The following is a 20,512-nucleotide window of genomic DNA, read 5'->3' on the forward strand; positions in this document are numbered from 1 at the left end:
AATTAAAATTTTGTAGCTTTTTCCGTCTGATTTTACGGGAAACATCTGGGTCTCTCGCCCCGCTGGAGCAGTGTGGCCCCGGGTGATTCTCTGCTGCTTGGCTGTGAGGGCCCGGGATAATGAGCAGGTATCAAACGGGCTCCTATGGATAAGCCGGCCTAGGTAGGAAGGGTTGTCCAACACCCTCCAAGACCACCATGCCAAAAGTCAAGACTACAGATTCCCTTATATTTTCTGTAGTATGCAAAGCAGCCCGTGTTTATTAATTTCCCCTAATTGGTTCTTGTGAAAGGTTTTTATAGTTTTAAGAACAGATTTTGCCTGTCATTGTATAGGGATAATTTTAGAAGGCTCCTAAATTAGACCTTGATATTTTGGAAGAGGTCATAAAGTGGAAATATTACATTTTGATTACTAAAGACTGAAAATGTGATTTCTAACCCCTTGTGATATAGGCCTGTCTGATGTTGCCATGACCACAAACTCACCTTCCCCTGTTTCCACCTGCAGATCAGACATGTGTCTGTCTGTCATGCGTAAATCCAATCCAATATTAACTCAGTAACTAAATATACTGGCCTGCTCCTATATGACTTAAACTGCAGGTCTGGACCCATACAGTCTCCATGCACGGAGGGCAGTGTCATTCTTGAACCAGCAAGATTGAAATTAGTCACAGAGATCGCGGTGTCACGCCTTCCTCTCCATAAGATAAATCATTCAATTTAAAAATCGCAGGCCTACAATGAACCCGTATAGAAGCAGTTTTCCTCTTATTTCAACGGTGTTGCGCAAGTGCAGCGAAGGTGATGAATGGTAAACCAAAAGATGAGTGAACCTGGCAAACACCCACCAACACAAATAAACATCGATTCTATTTTCAGAAAAGCAGAGTAAAAGACCCTATCTCCTCATACCTGACATCAGTTTTATACTGGCTATAGATTTATGCCAGCCTAAAAATGTGGATAAACTCTATTCTATCCAAATAAAGCGGTGGGCAAAGAGAGTTTAGGTGGCTTTACCTCCGGCCAGCAGGTACCTCAGCATCCTCCCAACCAGCAGGAGGATACTGCCACTGGTCGCAGGTGTTTCTCCTTCAAACCAGATAGAAACTCTCATCTTCAGAAAATCAGATCTCAAAAAACATCACTGTAATAGGTCATTCCTATTATATTCATATAGAGACTTATGGTGTGCCATGTGGTATTTAATAGTGGGTTTATAGTGACATTATCATTCTTTATGGTATTTGTTATGTCCTGTGGTATTAGGGTTTTGGTGCATTTTTCTACCTATTGTAGCTGCCTGATGTAATATTTGCAAGCCTATATCCTTCTAAAAATATATTATAGGATCATTAGTTCTTTTTCGTAATGGGAGGGGATGTAATGCTGGTTTAAAGATTAGATGTTCACATCAACAGAAGCCTATAATCCCAGTGCACAATTTCCTAAAACAGCCATAGAGAGTTAACCACTTGTACTAGTAGCACCAAGTTAACAATGAGCCCCTTTCACTGTTTAGATTGCATCTAACCGCGTCTGGGAAAATGAGATGTAAACAATTTAATGTTTTGAGAGTGTGGGGTAAAGATTCAGAGGAATTTCTAAAGCCGTCTAGTTGGGGTCCGGTTTTTAAAAGCTTCTTGTCCTTATCTGCGCTTGTTGGGGCTCCCCCGCTCGTTAAACAGCCCGGTCCCCCCTCGAGGCATCGCCATTTTAAATGATTACTCGTTATTTAAGCGGACAAGCATTTTATATGCCTGAGTTTGAAACTGGCTCGAATTTCCTCCACTGTTAATGAAGCTGTATTTTTTATGGTCGTTTCTAGTCGGCATTTTCTTTCCACAACAAGAGCAGGGGAAGAAAAAAAAAGAAGCAGCAAGGTCTCACACCCAGCAGTGAAAATATGGTGTTTGTTTTTTCCTAATCTAGCAGCCATCAGGGGGGAAACTCAACAAGCAAGCCCGATTACTTTAGTAGGCTAGATTTGTTTAAATGTCTCTTTAAAAAGAACAATGAACTTTTCACTTTCAGTACTCCTGATCTGGTCAGAGGGAAGTTCATCAGAAAATGCATGAGTTTGACTTATTTTTATTGGAGTTTATTAGAGCTAAACTATATATTTTTTCCTTTTGTGTAATTATTTACATCAAATGTGAAGTTGGCTAGTCTGACAGTGAAAACCCTACAGCTGCTATTGACACATAAATCAAAGAATTCAACTACATCTCATTCAAAAAATATGTGTTTTAATAAATAAGCAAAAAATGTACATTGGACGGAGTTTGGAGACTTGCTAAAGAAAGTCGGTGAAATAAATCCATGCAGCGTATTTCAAGAATGACTCTAAATTGCATTGGTCCCTTTACAGGCTAATAGGCGTACTTACACAGGTATGTACAATATGCATTCATTTTTATATTTATATATATTTATATATATACTTTGGTTTAAAGTCTTTGGAAAACAAACAAAATATATCTCCTTCTAAGGCGGGTAAAGGATGGCTTTGCTGTAATACAGGCCATAAATCCGAGCTATTCGCTACAATTTATTCGGCCTATACACATTTCAGGCTCTCTGCTTTCCCTCTCTGCCACAAACAGCTCCCAAAAGCCAAAAGCAGTGTGATGAAACTGCATCCAAAACATCCCCAAGAGTTTGTAGTTGTGTGTCACATTACGTCTCTCCGCCATGCCTTTGAGGTTGATGGGTTCTTCAATAATCCCTTTGGTCTTCATACTTTGTAGAAGTAAACAGTCTGTGGGAGGAGGAAAGAGATGCAAACAGAAAACGTTAATTTACAGTATAGGCTTGTGGACATAAATGCAAATTAATTAATTGGAATTACGCCTGTCGTATCTTGATTTGGCTATTTCCTTTGGGTTGGCACAAATGATCTCTCTCTTTTTTTTTTTTTTTTTTTTTTTGGTGAAACCCTGGCTCCCCTAGCATATGGGAAGTCATTAATGAATCAATTATTAGCCACTAAGTAAAGCCATATGGCAATAGCAGGAAAGGGAATTCGTATGCAGGCCTATACTGCTGCAATGAAATACAGCATGGCACAGTTTCATTGGCCTTTAGTTTAAAGCACCTGCGTGAATTCGAGCGTTTTCATTTCTATGGAGGAGTAGACAAAACCCTAAAGATAATAAAATGTCATTCACCAGAGCAATAATGTTAAGCCTAAAGTTATTAATTCGATATATCACTAAGTTCACTAATGCCATGATTTTGGAAGGCGAATTTGAAATGTTTTTACATATTTCATGGATTCTGTTGATGACATCCCCATGATAATTCTGATATATTTTCATTTTTGTCCATTTCAATCCATGCAGCCTAACAACAATTCAAACTGTTCGCTTACCTATTCTTGATTTTTAATCACACAACACAAAATACTTATTTTCTGCGGACCTCACCTCATATTATTATGAGGGGCAAAAAACGAGAGAAGTAAGATTGAAGACATGAATGTCATTAAAATTGATATGTCCGAGTTTCTCAGGCTGTTAACACGATTCAAAGTTTTGCTTGTTATTTTCTTTTACATTCCGCGGAGGTCAATGAAACAGAATTACAGTGACAGCTTAAATGAATGCCAGTTTGGCTTTAGAAAAAAAGAGCCACCTTCAAATTTACTGTGCTTACACAAATCACTATAATGAAGTTTATTTCTTCCCTCACGGCACAAAGGATGGTTTATAAGACAACAAAGCCTCGCTGATGAGCAATTACGACTGGGCGGTCTGTAAACTGGATGTTAGGCCCACGAGAACTAAACAAACCCGGGTTCCAATTATTTTGAGGGAGAAGTGCTATTTAGTGTCGCCTACTTTCTAAATCTTTCACCGGGAAGCTTTATTCTGAGTCGATCAGGCCATCTAATAAAGAAGTAGCCCTAAATAAATAACTCACATTACACTTTCTAATCTTTAAAACTAAACCCCATAGCTGCATCTAATGTAATTTGCCACCAAAACTTCAAACCCCGTCCATGTTGACTAAAAGAGGACAAGTAGAGTAATTACTGATGACTGGCAGGATGTTATCATTTGGTCAATGTGATCAATTATTAGACGCAGGTCACCGAACTATCTGGCACAGACGCACACAGCTTAGAGGAAACATTTATCCTCAATGCTTCTGTGATGTGATTATTTTTATGGCTTCCAAATACATTTCTGGCATTTTTGCTTGACCTTTGCTTTCCATCACAGTGGTAAAAACTGTAAGATCAAGTTTATCCTCACTTAGACTAAAGTAAAGTGCCTTTACCTCGCCATATCCAACTGACGCCCATGCACAGCTAAGTATTACGCACAGACTTAGTAGCTCCAGACTGTCCATAACAGAAGGCTTTCCCTAGAAACCATTCCAGTGAAAAAGAAAAAGAAAGCACAACTCTAAACAGCTTTACTATCAGATGCTGAGTTATGTGTGATAGTGATGCCTGAACGGGTCTCAACTGTTTGGGTCAATTGCGCAGAAATGGTTCACGCAGCTCTCCAGACATCAGCGGAGTATAGGCTACACATCTGCAAAACGCCGTGACCAAACCCCGACTGGCTGCTAATGCGGGTCCTATTTTTTATTTTCTCGCACTGGCTTGAACTTTCAGGTCCAGCCGAGCTGCCCATTCCTGCGGTCTCCACACAGGAAAGCACTCCATTGTGAATATAAATTACCCGTGATGGCACGGCTGCTGCGTTTTGGTGTGGCCTAGTACTTCTCTCCCCCCCCTCATTTTAAAATGTCGTTAAGAGCGAGTGGATGAGGATTAACTGCAAAAGTCACAACTGACGGGTTTAATGTGTTTTCGACTTGTCATGAAACTTCGGCTACAGCTTGGAAATGGCCCGAGTTGTTGCCCTTTCAGTCAGTGAAGCATAGCCCACATTACAGACGTCTTTGGCCTGGCATGTGAAAATGTTCCAAAACCATTATTTATATTAATCCGTCTACTTCCCCCGCTTAATCGTATTCTCATAATAAATTAAGTGTTCCATTTTCCACTTCCTGCTCTGATCTGATTCCTTGCGGGACGGTGGAAAAACAAAAGTATTGTCAGGTAAACTGATGGAGCAGCTGTGTAACTGTGATATTAACCCAGGTTAACCCAGGCTCCTCACACAGGACGTCCCAGGTGCGGACACAGCGGGATGTTTGCAAGATGTTGAGGCCTTGGTGTGAAATCTGTCACACTCATAACAATCTGGTACAACTTGGACAAAATTAATGTTTTCCAATGCTTACATTTGATCAGATTGTTTTTTATAAACATACGTTTTGTTGTGTCATTTGTGCAAAATTATTAAGTCTGACTATTCAAAATATACATTCTCTGAATCAAAACAGAGGTGGTTGCTTTATATGGCATTAGGTTATCCTTATAAAATGCCCTCAAATTCCAAGACTAGGCCTAATCACCACACAAACACCACATTGCTACTCCTACTACTATTCCTACTCACATTTTGTGTGGAATAGAGTTTATTCCCTTTTTTTAGACTGACATAAATCTATAAGACGAAAATTCATAGTATAAATCATAGTAAGCAGCTTAAGGGGGAAAGCACAAAGTAATGTTGTTGTTTTTTTAAATATAACTGGTTGTGTATATTAGTGTCTTCTTTGCCTTATGATGATCACTGACTAGAGGTTGTAGTTTACCGACTTTTTTTCACTCACCCATCACTACTACTGCTTCTACAACTACTAATACTAATAATAGAGGATTTTCTTTGGCACAGAAGCTGTATGTGACACCCACCGCTTTGGCATTGTAAGTGTAGGTCTCTGGGTGCTAGTGAGTTGCTGACATAGACCAAGCGCCCTCCATCCTCCACACGGAGAACGCGTAACTGAGTCTTTCGTGCGCAACGTAGCTGCAGCTGGACATCTTGTTGTCCATCTCGTCGCTCTGCAGCACCTGATAGAGAAAGTCAATGTATCTGGAGGCCAGCTTCAGCGTCTGGATCTTGCTGAGTTTATCCGACGGCAGCGTGGGGATGATTTTGCGCAAAGACGCGAAGGCCTCGTTGAGAGACTGAGTCCTTTGCCTCTCCCGGACGTTGGCCAGGACCCGCTGGTTCTGCAGCTCCTCGTACGACTGAGTGCTGCTCGGACTCGGTTTTTTGCCCCGTTTCACCGGACCACCGGGACTGCTGCTGCTGCTGTCCTCGCTGGACTTTTTACTGTGTCTCCTCTTCCTCCCGAAGCGTTTCTGCTGTCTGTCCAGCTCCTCCTCGCTGGTCACCAGACTATCCACAGGGGAGACCGGAGAACTGGAGCCCTCTTCCATTTCTTTCTTGAAGAAATGCAGGGATAGAGAGGAAAAAACGCTGTCCACCTTTGAAGCCGTGGTTACAAAAATGTATAAATATCCGTAAAGATGGGAGAATATGTCAAGATGTCTCACTCTCTACGCTTCTATCTGTGCCTTCGGTTAAGGAAGAGGCTACTTTTCAAACTGAGGGTTGGCACGCTTCTCCTCTCGCAGGAAATTTTTTCCCCTCAATTTTTTTGGAAACTTTATCCCAGTCTCAGATGCTAAATAGTTGTGTGAGTGGAGGGGGAGCTAGTACCGGCCTCTGATTGGTCCATTATAAACAGGAGGGACCAGTCTTGGGTTACACTTCATCAGTCTAACGGGATATGACTGAAACAAGGTATTTTTTTGCAATCAAATGCAATGGCAATTGTTCCACTGTTTTATTTTCCTATTTGCGCAAGGTTAAGCCCCACCGTCAAGCGTTAGGCATGCTTCTTTGGAATTGCATAGGCTATTACAGTTTTAGTCATTTCTTTTACTGAAATGAGAAGTGGAATCACAATTAATCAAATAATGAACAACGCATTGAAATATTATTGAATTAATTATATTTAATTGCATATTTTCGTTAATTTAGCCTATAGGCAGAGTGCTTCTTGTTTCCTGAATTCTTACATAATCCTTGTTTACACGGCCATATTGTTGCAATATGTGGCTAAATGAGTAACACAAGTTTCAGTAACATTATTTCCTAATGGGAAAAGTCTAAAATGTTTCTAAAACGGTTTCAAAGTTTGTATTTAAATTGTGATATACGTGCGGAGAGCCTCACGGTCAATCAACATGCAAAACTAACTGCTGTATAAAATGAATCAGTTTATTCTTAAAGTGTTACTGCAATATGCTACAGTCCAGTCCACAGACACATTACACTCACATCCACTTTGTAGGTTGTTGGGTTTTTTTTTACATATAGGCTAAGCATCTCTGTACAGTACCATGTGTCCCACCACAGCACTATGTGCGCTTATGGAGGGAGATTTGCGCACAAGTTCTGGTTGTAAAAAGCTGGGAAGGCAGAGGGAAATCTATCCGCTTGATCCTTAATCGAATCAAAAGTCTGTACGCTCTCACAGTTCCTATAATGTGGAAGTCAAACAGGAAGGAGGCTTAAACTAACCGAGGAGCTCTCCGGTTTCTGCGGATACCTCCAGTGGACGGTCTCCATGCGTTTTGTCAGCGGTCCACCTCTTCATCTGTCATGTCATGTTTTCCCTACACATAGTGCTGCACAGGTGGCTCGTATTATAGGGCTGAATTTATCCGCTGCCAAAATGCCGAGTTTGTCCGAATCAGCTGACTGACCTCTGGAGATTTTCCCTGGGTCTATATTGTTGTGGTTTGTAGCCTCGCCAATATGCTGTAGCTCCCATGATTTTCATTTCCATGCTGCGTGATAGGCTTACACTGCAAAAAATATCCACCTAACAAGTCATTTTTAGTTTAGCATCGAGTCTTAAAATCTTTCTTAAAGCAAGTGCAAACATCTGCCAGATATAATTCCACTTTTTCTTGAACTAAGTCTATTTTTCTTGACACTAGTAGAGTGTTCTGCTTTATTATAAGATAGTGTCACTTGTTCCAAGCAAATCCTTGAAACAGGTGAAACCTTTAGCAAGTGGATGTGCAGATTCCTTCACTTGTTATAAGGAAAACAAGATTTTTAAGACTCAGAATTAGACTAAATTACTTTGAAAGATATTTTTGCAGTGTACATACCCTCCTAAAAATATAGTATTCGATGGTGTTGATATTCCTGAAGTTATTTGGCTGTAAAGAAGGAGACAAGGCTGCAACTCTTAGTCTAAGTCAATCATAAATCAACTTGTGCTGAACAGTTGCATTGTATTATGAGGCGATTCTGTTCGTTTACACTGCAGCCTAACACATCATCATCATGAGTATCTGAAAACAATCAAACTATAGCGACTTGAATGCATATGCGCAGGTTATATGTGTGTTGCGCACGTCCGGGAAGCCTGGCTGCTGCAAATGGGGTGGAACCAAGTACCTCCTGAAATTTTCAAAGTTGCACAATATTGTTTGAACCCGTCAGTGCTCACTTGGTATTGGGACATATTCTGGCTTTTCCTTAAAAGCTCCCTCTGCCTGTTGGCCCATAGGAAACCTGGTCTGCTCTGTATTTTGGGTTCCAGTGGTAATGGTGACTGTCATACTACTTTTACTCAATGCCAGAACTCTTAATTCAGACCCTGGCATGCCTCAGCACAGGTCGAACTGTGGTTAAATTTTTCAAGTCTAATTCATATACCTTGTTTAAAGAGAATGTAATGTTTTACACATGCAAACCTATGAAAGTATAATGTTCAAATATGTGTTCATATGGACACGTGTGCACACATACAGTGCATGAAAGGGGGGACACACACAGAGCGCACCGGCATGCAGACACACACACACACACACACACACACACACACACACACACACACACACACACACACACACACTTTCCCTGATTATGCCCCCTGACCTTCTGCTCTCTGTCTCAGTTGCAGGAGGCCTTCATGCCCAGGGGAGAAGGCTTCTGACTTGCAGAGTGAGAGTCTGATCCTGCACAGTGCCTGCACAGTGAGGTAGGCTCCACACACACACACACACACACACACACACACACATACACACACACACACACACCAGAAGAAGAAAAAGAGAGAGAGGGGCCCCTGGTCAGGTCTCTTCCACCCACTGTATATGCTCTGGGTAACGATAAGCAGGTTTTTATTCAAATAAGCAAGCAGCAAATGATGAGGATGACAGCTTGCCCCATTCCCGAACTGATGGAAATGCTTTGCTGATCGTGTTCCATTGCAAGACAATGTGAAAATAATGTGAATGTAATTACTTTCCTTAAAACGCTTGAATTTGATAATTTATCACACCCTTTCACTAAATGGGCACTATAAAAGTACTTGTGAGGAGTCGGACACCCCAGAACCCACCTGTACATATTTTTTTTGTGTGTGTTATTCTCTTTGGGGCATAAGTCTGCATAAGTTTGTATAATTTCAATGATTAGATATTAAACCATGATCCTTAGCTCATATATTGTTTGAAAGTTTCATTGACCATTTTGGTGTATAGGTCAGTGAAACACTTTTGATATGGAATTTGCAGTATCTAGACAGTAATGTCCACGAGGGCCAGTTGTAGGCCTACCTGCTCTCTCAACCCCTCTGGATGTCAGGAAGTGAATCCTGCATATCTCATCCACCGCTCATGGGAGGAAAGAGGCATTCTGGGTCCCTCTGGCTCTGGCAAGCACCACTGACAGAGAGGAAGAGAGAGAGAGAGAGAGAGCGAGAGAGAGAGAGAGAGGGAGAGGCAGAGAGAGCAGAATGAGAGTTAGACACAGAAAGACTCAGAGAGAGAGAGAGAGAGAGAGAGAGAGAGAGAGAGAGGGATGGCCTGCCTGTCAGATCAAAGATGAGCCCGGGCCATAATTCACCAGGCTCGGATGACGTACCTCTGTCTTGTCTGACACCTCTAAACCAGCTCCACATGGGCCGAGGGCTCGGCCTTAATAAGCCCAGATCCTTTCTGCTGAGGGGCTGTCACATCAATGGGAACACATCCTTGCCGCACGCAGGGCCTGCCGCCTTCACATCAGCCTCGTAAATAGAAACAATCAGCGGAGAGACAGGCAGCGAGAGAGAGTGAGAGAGAGCGAGAGAGAGAGAGAGAGAGAGAGAGAGAGAGGTGTTGAACGAGAAAAAGCGGGTTGAGGCAGAAGAAGAAAGGAGGGGGGAAAAGAGCAAAGAGGAAAAGGGATGGGCCACCTTGTAAGGCATCTGCAAGGCTTTTTTTTCAGTGTATAGCCTCGTCCCAGAAGCCAAATGTATGGATGTGGGTTCGCTGATTTGCCAAGCCCTCTGATCTGACAGAGAGGGTTATGGACGTGTGAGGAGAAGTTATGGAAGAGATGATTTGTTGGAGGCTGTGATGAGTGGAATTTTACTGTCCATGTGCCTGCCAGGATTGGTCACCTTCGACTTCAACTCCCCCCCCCCCCACCCCACCTCACCCCCACCCCACACACTTGTGAGGCTCACCCCAAATGATCTTGGCGAGTGGATCTAAAGCCATAGCCTGTGTATGTGCATGTGTGTGTTGTGTGTGTGTGTGTGTGTGTGTGTGTGTGTGCGTAACCGCTTTCTCAGTCATGTGTACATTTTCGGCTGATTATTATGTGCATCAGTGTATATACATCTGCCTTTTCATGTGCGTGTTTGTGCGCGTGTGTGTGTGTGTGAGCAGCAGAGTGTGTTTCAAGATGGACCAAAGATGTTCAGCGGAGGAAAGGCCCAGCTGGTTCTCATTGCTCAGACTACAGTGTCTATTACCAACAGTGCAATCACTTTTAAAGCTACTACTGGCCCCGCTGCTTCCATTAGAACAACCATTTACATATCTGCACCGCTGCACCGCTCCGCAATGTAAACACGGCCGGGGAATAATGGATTATATGTAACAGCATTGCAGTAATCTAATTTTAATAAAGGTAACTATAATCTGTCACGGGTACTGTGAAAACACAGCAGCAAAAAAGGGGAATTGCTTGTTGGAATACTTAATTTTTTAAGGGAGAAGTGTATTTAGTTTATGATATTGGCGATACTGCTTCTGCATACTTTGAAGCACTGGTTGTTGATACTGGGTGGAGATGATAGCACTATTCAAATTATCGCATGTTTATTGGAATTTATTGTTCATTTCACTGCATAGTTTATGGATTTTGGAGGCAAAGTCTCCTAAAATTGCCTGAAAGTAGTCAGTTTACATTACTGAGCTGGAGCGTTCCAGTGGAATGCATGACTGATTAAAATTTGAAGGACGTAATCAATAAACTGTAACAGATTTTAAAAGTAACCGTCCCAACTCTGATCAACATTCAGTGGTCTGGACATCTGACCAACGTTCAGACTACATTTACTACTTGCTTTTTCTTTAACTTGATATACTTAACTATGATAATGATAATATAAGCTAATATAATTGTTAAACAGTGGTGGTATGATACAGGGTAGTTTCATACATGTGCTGTGTTACCTATTGAGAAAGAACAGTACATGTTGATTAGAACCTTCTCAAAGAAACAAAATGTCTACACAACCAATATTAAAAGTCAAAATGTTAAAAACATTATAGAACTAACAAAAAAACACAACCAACAAATTCCTTAGTCCTTATTTTATTCTGCATTGTTATCCTTCAGGTGCCTGGATAAGAGTTAAACATACAAAACTGATGATGTCTTTTGATAACTGAAACCCTTGTCTTGGCTGAAATATGGGGCTGGTTCTTGAAATCAAAAATACGAGACAAACATAAGCTATGTCTGTTTTATTTCACAGTCTTTTCCAGTAAGCAATCTTGTTGGAGCCGTGACTCAGAAAATAGTCAGTTCTTCATAAAAACTTCTACGATGACTGGACGTGGATTCGAAGTTACTGTTAAACTGAAACAAGATATGTATGAAAAGCATCACGGCCGTGATACAAGAAAACACGTAACATGCAATTTCGATGCTTTTGTTTTCTTACTTGAGTTTCAGGTTTACATTGCCGTAAATGTGTTGAGTAAATTTTGTAAACCTCTGAGCCTTGCAACCTGTTGAACCCATTGCATAATTTCAAAACTGCATGGGCGTCAATAAGAACATACGCACTTTTCTTCTTCCTTGAAAAACTTTTGTCCAATGGCAGGAATACAACTGTACTTTCTTCCTCGGCCCTAGCGCTATCCCTAAAGGCTTTCATTTGCTGTGTATGATGACATAACAAGATTGGCACTTAACATTATCACTTACAGGCAGCGTTTCTAAAATGAGCCTGCAGTTACCACAAGCCTCTGTAGTGAATGAAACAATAGGCAATATCGGTGAGGTGTACATACTGGGCAATAAAACCATAGGCACCTACACTCAAAGAGTCATTCCTCAGTAACTCTCAGTAACTCCGGGACCCCATTCATTCATATATCCACACTTCTCCATTCTGCTGCCCCGGGGCTGATGACAAGGTGTTTCTGAAATCGCATTAGGGGCCCTTTCATAAAGGTTTCATTGGGGAGTGTGTAACAGCTTGAAGCATTTAGGTTTTGTTTAATACGATGCAGACTCGCCGCGCCGCGCTTTGTCTCCTGTATGGACAGGGGCCCGGGGTGCCAGAGACCACCACTGTCAGAGTTTACTTTGATATCTGGAGGTGGAAGGGGGAAATGGGGCAGATAACCCCCCCACACACACACACACACACACACCCACGCCCCTCCCCACCCCCCGTCCTCCTCACCCCTCCAACCTGTACGCTCCATACCTGACTCTGCCCTGTAGAGTTATAGCCGTCCACTGGACAAGCCAAGCTTTGAAGTGCAGCTCACCGGGGCTCTATACCCTGCTGGAGATGTGCGTGGAGAAAAGAAATCGTGATATACTGTGTCCATTTCAGCCACATACTGTATCTATTAGGTTACATGGTTCCGTTTACTGCTCAAAACATTGATCATCGGTCAAAATGATGCTGAAAATGCCCATATCGTCATTATCCGTGAGCCTTTCTTGATGTGTTTTCAGGTGGATTTAACAGTTGTAGATTGGTGTGTTGTGTATTTTGTCAGTTCTCTGTCTACTGAGAGGAAACTCTCAGCGCAAAGTCATGAACTTAAAATTCAACCCATACTCAACTCAAATGCACTTCATTGACTTGACAGTTACAAAAAACAGCGTTGCCGCAGCAATTATGTCCGCTATAACACAATTATATTCATTATGCATATGTACTACTTCCAGAATCTGAACTTTAACCAGGCAAAACAGGAGGAAAGTGGGAGAAAGGTCTTGTTGATAGGGTCAAAGCAAATTTGCTAAACAAATGACAGAGAGACTATGCACTTGGGTGCTGATGGGGGAAGTTCGCCAGCGGCCTCCTGCACAAATAATGCAACGTAATTAGTGCTGCACTTGTGACCCGGGTGCCAAGGTTAGCATGACGGTTGGCCCAGGTTCACAGTGTCCTGTGCTAACCAGGTGGCCCCACTGGGCTGGGCTGCAGCTAGGTTAGGCTGAGCTCAGTTAGCTGGGGGGAGGCAGTGCAGGATGGCTGGGCAAACAGTGGTCTTGTTTATTTTACTGATTGGGCTAAGACAAGGAGGGTGAAGACCACCGGATGTCAACACAGGGGTGGCATTTACAGTCCGCTGTCACTCCCTCCATGTCACCTGTGTCACCAACATCCTGAGCTCTGGTAAAGACCGGAGTATTGGCTTATCCTTTAGCTGCAAGCCAATAAATCTCTCAGTTGCCTGGTTGGTGCATTGCATTCCAAACTAGCACGAACACCTCAATTCATTAAAGTACACTCTGAGAAAAATCATTTACCAAGAACTTCAAATAGCAGTCTTTTCTATTGGTACACCACATGAAACAATCACGTTTTACTACTAACCCTGATAGCCCTCTGAGCTCACATAGCTAACACCTTGGAAAGCCTTAAAAACTGACACTGTTTATTTCTCTCTGCGTAGCGTGTTTGCTCTGGCCACCAGGAGGGCTGTGATTCCAATCCGAGGAGGAAATTATCGAATGTCCCAGCACTCGTCTGAGAATGCTTCAAATGGGGCCCCCCACCGTTCGGGGCCCTTGAGTGGAGGCCCCCGGGACACATTGTAAAGACGACACCGTATTTTCCCCTCCACACGCTCTGATCTGAGTTATTAGCTCTGAGGCTAAAAGCGTGGTCCTGTGAAGAGGAGCTGTAATGAGAAAAGCAGGTGAGCTATTTAACTAGAGTTTCACAGCTATTAAAGTGCCAACACACTGGGTTGCCATGGTGACGAGTGCTGGGTGCAAGTCTTCTGGGGAGTCAGCATTTTTTGTAGGGGGTGGGCAGTTGTTTTTAAATTCCTTAAACTTACTAACTAACTTAAAGTCTTTTTTCAAGAGAATGTAAATTAAGCAGCACATGTATGAAGTGCTTTAGAATGCCCGATATGTTTTTATGATATGAAAAGGTCTCACTCACACCATTGTATTAGATGCCAGCCTGTTTTCTACAGTTAACTCAAATTATTTACTTTTGCTTGAAGAACATCGGTAATGCATACAGATTCTGAAGGGTGTGACATGATGAAAAATGCTTTAACATGCTTAAAACTAATATATTTGCAACTTTCAGACCCCACTATCACTTAAAACTGCAGGATCATTGTAAATAACAGCCTACTAATGTAAACAAACCATTCACAGCTTCAAAATAGACTTATAATTTATGTTTAGATGTCTTATCCTGTTGGTCCTTGGGGCCCATGTATAAAACTTTGCATACATTCCCCACTAAAAACCTGTGTGGGAAACATGCATCCGCACATTTATTATCACATCAATAAAATGCTTTTTTAAATGCTAGCTGTGTGTATTATTGTTGAAACAGTCCAAGATCGCCTGTTAAGCATTTAAAGCTACACTCAGCAACTAATTCAGTGTGGTAAAGTAGCCTAATTGTTAGTTAGTTAGTTCTAGGTTTTACTACAGTTTTTAAGAGTGTTCGAAAAAAAAAAAGTGTTCGAAAACACTGCATGCAGGATCACTGGAATGACTGTATTAAATAGCTTATTTGACAGACTTTATAAGGCAACAGCCTCGCATTTACTAAAGCATGCTATTATTCAATTTGACCTTTTCCAGATTCATCCAGGTTTATTTATATTTTTTTGTTTTAAAACTAGATAGACTATCAAATGATGTAGGTCGCCCCATGGCACATTGAAACAATGTTTCCAATTCTAAATATTATGATCATAAAAGTCCATTTGAATATGTTATAATGGTAACTGGTTGCATTGCAAATTTTTTGCATGAGTCTACCTGTATCATCGGGGGTCGCTCTATCCCACACCTAGATTTCTCTCCAACTTCGTTTACGCATAGTGTAGAGATTGCACAGTACTGCGCACTCTCACAGTTTGTCTTAATAAATATTTTGTGCACATGAAGTCCTTTTAGTCACGACTTTAGCCACTTGCTATGAGAGCGAAAGTTGTCTTCAAAACACCGAAATAAGGATTAACAATGCTAGTATATATTTAGCATGGCAGCTTGGGTGTGGAAATTAAAGGATGAATGAAATGAAATGAAAGGATAGATGATTGAGATTATTGAGCAGAAGGCTATTGGTTCCTCATTGGTGGAATGACCTTCCCACCCCAGTCTGCAGTCGCTGCCTATCTTTCAGCCTGAGTTTAAAATTCATCTCTTCAAAAACCATGTCCCCATATAGCTTACTTTCTTTCTCTACTTGAAACTGGTTTTACTCCTGTATCTTCTGCCTTATTTCTTTACCTGGCACTTTTGTATTATACATGAATACTTTGGTGATGCAGGAATATTTGTTACATTTATTGTCTGGGTTGTTGGTGATCTAGACATTTAAGCTTATCCTACTATTGCACTCAAAGTAAGTCAGGCTGGATAAGAGTGGCAGCTAAATGGAAATGTACAGTAATCGTACTGAAGATCACACCAGGTGCAGAGTCATTGTTCCACATGGACCAGGAGTTTGTATATTGTTGCTATGGTAATGAACATTTGTCTTTCACTCACTGTCTGACCCCACAGTGCCACATTGTAACTCTGGCGAGTTTAATACAAACATAGCCATAGCAGCCATATTTTCCCTAAACAGCTGTAAAACCAGTGTGCTCTGGGCAGGAAGAGGTATGCCAATCTGAAAAAAAAAAGAAAATACACTTTGATCATTATTTATAGGCCATTTTTGCGGGGGTTAGTAAGGCTACCTGTGGAGTGAATTCTCTATCTATTGTCATTTTGGGGAAACTCAAAATGACTATACATCGAAACCTTGACAAAACCTTGAACCTTTTAGATTAAAATGAAGCTGCCCAGTTTCCATTTGGTGAATTTGGGGCCTCCGGGATCAAAGTCTAACTCCGATGGACACTCCAGTATTCTGCAGTGTAGCTTGACACTGGCTCAAGTGATATTTACAAAATTGCTTGATATATTTATACAAAGACAACTGTGGTTTCCCAAAGCTACAGTCCTTTGTTCCCTCTGGCTGATGATGCTCATGCCTTTTCTGGAACCTCAAAGTGTCTCTTTTGATGGATGCCACCTGCATTTTTTCATAGATTTTGATATATACAATTAGCTATACATAAGTATGCAGGTGGCTTCTTTTTACTACAGATTTATGTGACATTGGATTCATATCTAATAAAAATGCCACATGTTCAAACTTTGTTGGCCACCTTCTATAACCGACTGATGAATCAACAGCTTTGTTTACGTTTTAGAGATTTGTAGCGTTTTGACGGGGCTGTTTCAGATCTCTTCCATCCAGACCCCTACACTGTTCCAACAGGATGTGATACGCTAATTATATTTACAAGTCGAAGGCCCAGACTCCAGAGTTTCACCGGCGCGATAAACACACCTGCCAGCCTACGGCAGAACAGCCGCCCAGCGCTCCAGGCCTCACAGTGTTTGTCGGCTCAAGTCTGCCGGATGTTAAATCAATAAACTACCTCAACGCAAAAATAAGCCGGACAAGGTCCTGATGCAGTCCGCAGACTGGAAGAATCTTACTCATGCTGGCCTCTGAATTTTCCTTTGGCTGAGTCATATCTCATCCAAAAGGTATTTTAGAGCTGCTTTTGATAGATGAAGATCCTAAGTGCATGGTGTCAAGTGACAATGAAGAGTCAATTTCCAAAATGCTATATATCCATTTGACTAAATAAATAGATAAAATATATAAACACCTCAAGTTTATTTAATATCCATAAATATAGAGGATACAGTCTATAAGTGTCTGTAATTTTGTGAATGAGGCTTAAGTTATCTACTTTGATTAAAAAGTACCATTATTTGTTGTAATTTCATGCTATCAGTCATTTTGTATGAGATGCCACTTTTTCAAATGGTGTTTTTCAAACACACAGAATGTCAGAAATGTCAGAACCAGCTGTCAAAACACATATTGTATAAAGTCTTTTCATAGCTTAGTTTAAAGCTATAGATTCCTATACAAAGCCTCCCATCAGAAACTATACTTGCAGAAATCTCTAAATAGATTTAACCAATAAATACCACTAGGGGGACCCAGGGGTCACTGAGCATCCAGGGTGCCACAAAGGTCATTCACCATCAGTGGGGTGCTACCATCAAAAGGCAAAGGGCTTATGCAATACTTATAAAAGTCCAAACCAAATCCAAACTCTTTGCATTTCAACATGGTGAAATTCAAACGTGTTGAATGTCATTTCATCTCATTTCTTATCAAATCAACAATCACTTAAACCTGTCCCTTATATAACCCAGCGTCTCTGGTTGTACGTTTAAGTAGAGCAGGTGTACAGTATGGAGAAGGAGTCAAGACATTTGTACTGCCTATAGGAGCAGTAAATCACTGAGGTGTGAGGAGACACACACACACACACACACACACACACACACACACATCGAGGAAGAGAACAGAATAAGGGATTGATTCAAATATTTTACCATGGGACAGATTTTCTCATAAGAATTTTCTCTTGGTATCCAACCTGATTTTGTGGACTATTGTGCAGTGATCCAATCTAACTTTTTTTTTGTTGCTTTTTTTTTTGCAATTCATCTTTGATGTTTCATTCATCTTGTCTTCTTGTCTTACATGGCAGGAACAGGAGAATGCTATGGCAGCATATGATTGAAAGCAGCTTCATGAAAAATTAAATCTTCTTGTCAAAACCCATCAATTTGCTCTCCAGAATAACTAGGCACCCATTTTAACCTCCAAACCAGAGTTTCATCATAATCTATGCAGCACCCATACGTCTCAATGTAGTTCCCATACTGTGCTGCATGTTGCTTCTTAATTGTTTCCTAAGGGCTCCATTAGTGGCACTAAAATTACATGTGCAAAAGAAGAATGAGTGTGTTGACCCTTGCCTGTTTTACACATCTGACTTGCACACCTGGAGTGGCATCTGTGAAGTGTGGAGAGAAAGGTCTGGCTGCATGAGAAACTATGCTGTTACAAATAAACTCTGTTAGTGTCACCATCTTTACAAAGGTGAGCTACGTAGCGAGATAATGACACTCACCGTCGCTTGTGGTGACAGTTTTGAGCGGTGTGGAATCGGTGCTAAACCGACCTGTGTGAAAAAAAGAGGTAGCTAGGTGGGAACAGTTTGCCAAATCCCTGAAGCAGGGCCTCTGGAGGAAAATTGCTTAACCAAATGCTTCAAACTGGCTAAAGGTAGGGGGATACACTGGACCTGGATGTGACAGCTGTGAATTCAATGTCACATATGAGGCTGTCGGAGCCAACACACACAGCTCAGTGACACACTTGTGCTGCATACACTTCCTATATGAATCACAATCCTCCATATATTTACACAATTTAGGCATTCAGCTGATGCTCTTGTCCAGAGTGACTTCCTGAGTGCAACAGTAGAATTATCTTAAATTCCCAGGTTAGCAGCATTGAATGCAACCAATAGAGGGCTTTCAGGTGACGCAATGCAAATCTGGCGGCCATAGTGGAGGTCCTTCACTTTGGCAACAGCAGCTGTGAACAACTGATTGCTTTTCTAAACATACAATTTGGCTGTCTCTAAAGAATTTAAAACACATGGCTAATGTCTGTGATGTCTGATATATCTGATTGAGTTTGTGTTTAGATAATCTCAGTTTGTTAGCTAACAGCTAACCATACTGTCTTCTTGTAAACACATCTGATTTGCGCACTAGGTAACATACCTATTAGAAGCAAACAGTATCACTAGTAGAGGTTAGTCACATATTAATATTAACATTGGGTGCTTTGCTAAATTGGCCTGCTGGCTGGTTAGCTAGCTATCAATGCCTAAAACCGGCTTGAATTGATTCTTCTCAAGCTCAGACAAAGGCAAAAAGACAAGATAGTTTCCTGTGTTACAGTAACCTAAATTTGGAAATAAGTCTTCCCTGTCAGTTCGCCTTTACATGACTGAATTGACCTACACTCCCTCCACCACAAATTTTTTCAGGCATCTCTCTGAGTGCAAAGGTCAAAGCCACAGTGGCCGTGAACAATAGATATAAAAACACTCTTGTGAATGATCATGTGCGATAGAGAAAAATAAATAAGAATCAGCTGGGAAAAGTTAGAAAAGTCTTTTTGATACATTTCACATCCACTAAACAATTCCTTTGAACACACACACACACACACACACACACACACACACACACACACACACACACACTAAGAAGCAGCTGCTAGCTACGTTCCATCTACCTGTCAAACCCATGACCACCACAGAGGAATCTGACCAGCAAGAGCTCACTTCAGTGATCAGAAAAACACACCATCCAGTTTCATTGTTTTTCATAAGATTTCCCCCAATGGAGTCAAAATTCCCCAGTGCCAACCTGCTGCTGTGTATCGCTACTTTCCCCTCAATAACAGCAGTCACAGGACCATGTAAAGACATTTTGGTCACACATACACTCATGAAATGCATGAGAGTCTATCGATTTTCCTTTCCAGAGGTTGTCCTGATGTTGAGAAAGTTGACTGGTTTAATAAAGTACAGCAATAAGATGCAACAAGCCAACCTCTACTATGCTTTTATTGTTTAAAAGCAGACTTGAAGATTGTTTTGGTTTTAGGATTGTACTTTATTCCTTTTTAGAGTTATGGATGGAAGATTTTTCACAATGCATACTGAATGTAAGGAAGTTGGAGGATTCTGCTAAACTTGCTCCTTTGGTAAAGATGCCATCCTTTGTCCAATTCAAGAGTGCGAGACTAGACTTGGCTCCACTGGTAGCCTTGGGAAGCGGAAGGCCATGTATCATGCTATTAGGCACAGGAATCACTGTTCAAGGCTGGGAATGGGGCTCACCCGGAGAGCTAGGTATGGCTGCATTGCTCTCCATCACTGTTCTGTCGACTGGCCTTCGTTTAGCCCCTGTGTCTGTAATTCTGTGTGTTTTATATGTCTTTTGTTTTTATGTCTTATTGTTTTTTACTGTTTTCTGCTCTTATTTTAAATATTTTACTCTTGTGAAGCACTTTGTGACTTTGCTCTGTGAAAGGTGCAATATAAATCAACTTTACCAAATTTACTACTACTAAGTTTATGGGGTTGGTTT

At 41.3% G+C, this 20,512-nt stretch overlaps 2 protein-coding genes across 2 annotated transcripts in view; both read right to left on the minus strand.

Annotated features, from left to right (window-relative positions):
- The window catches only part of traf3ip1 (TNF receptor-associated factor 3 interacting protein 1), a 328,730-nt gene that overhangs the window by 234,314 nt on the left and 73,904 nt on the right, over nt 1-20,512 (minus strand). The window lies entirely within an intron of this gene.
- twist2 lies at nt 2,253-6,521 on the minus strand. The gene is made up of 2 exons (XM_071897844.2): nt 5,785-6,521; nt 2,253-2,766 (listed from the first exon to the last, which is right to left on the minus strand). Exon 1 carries the CDS (start codon nt 6,313-6,315, stop codon nt 5,818-5,820), a length of 498 nt encoding a protein of 165 aa, XP_071753945.1. The 5' UTR covers nt 6,316-6,521; the 3' UTR covers nt 2,253-2,766; nt 5,785-5,817.

The sequence above is a fragment of the Centroberyx gerrardi genome, chromosome 10 (assembly GCF_048128805.1).
Source record: "Centroberyx gerrardi isolate f3 chromosome 10, fCenGer3.hap1.cur.20231027, whole genome shotgun sequence".
Lineage (NCBI taxonomy): Eukaryota > Metazoa > Chordata > Actinopteri > Beryciformes > Berycidae > Centroberyx > Centroberyx gerrardi.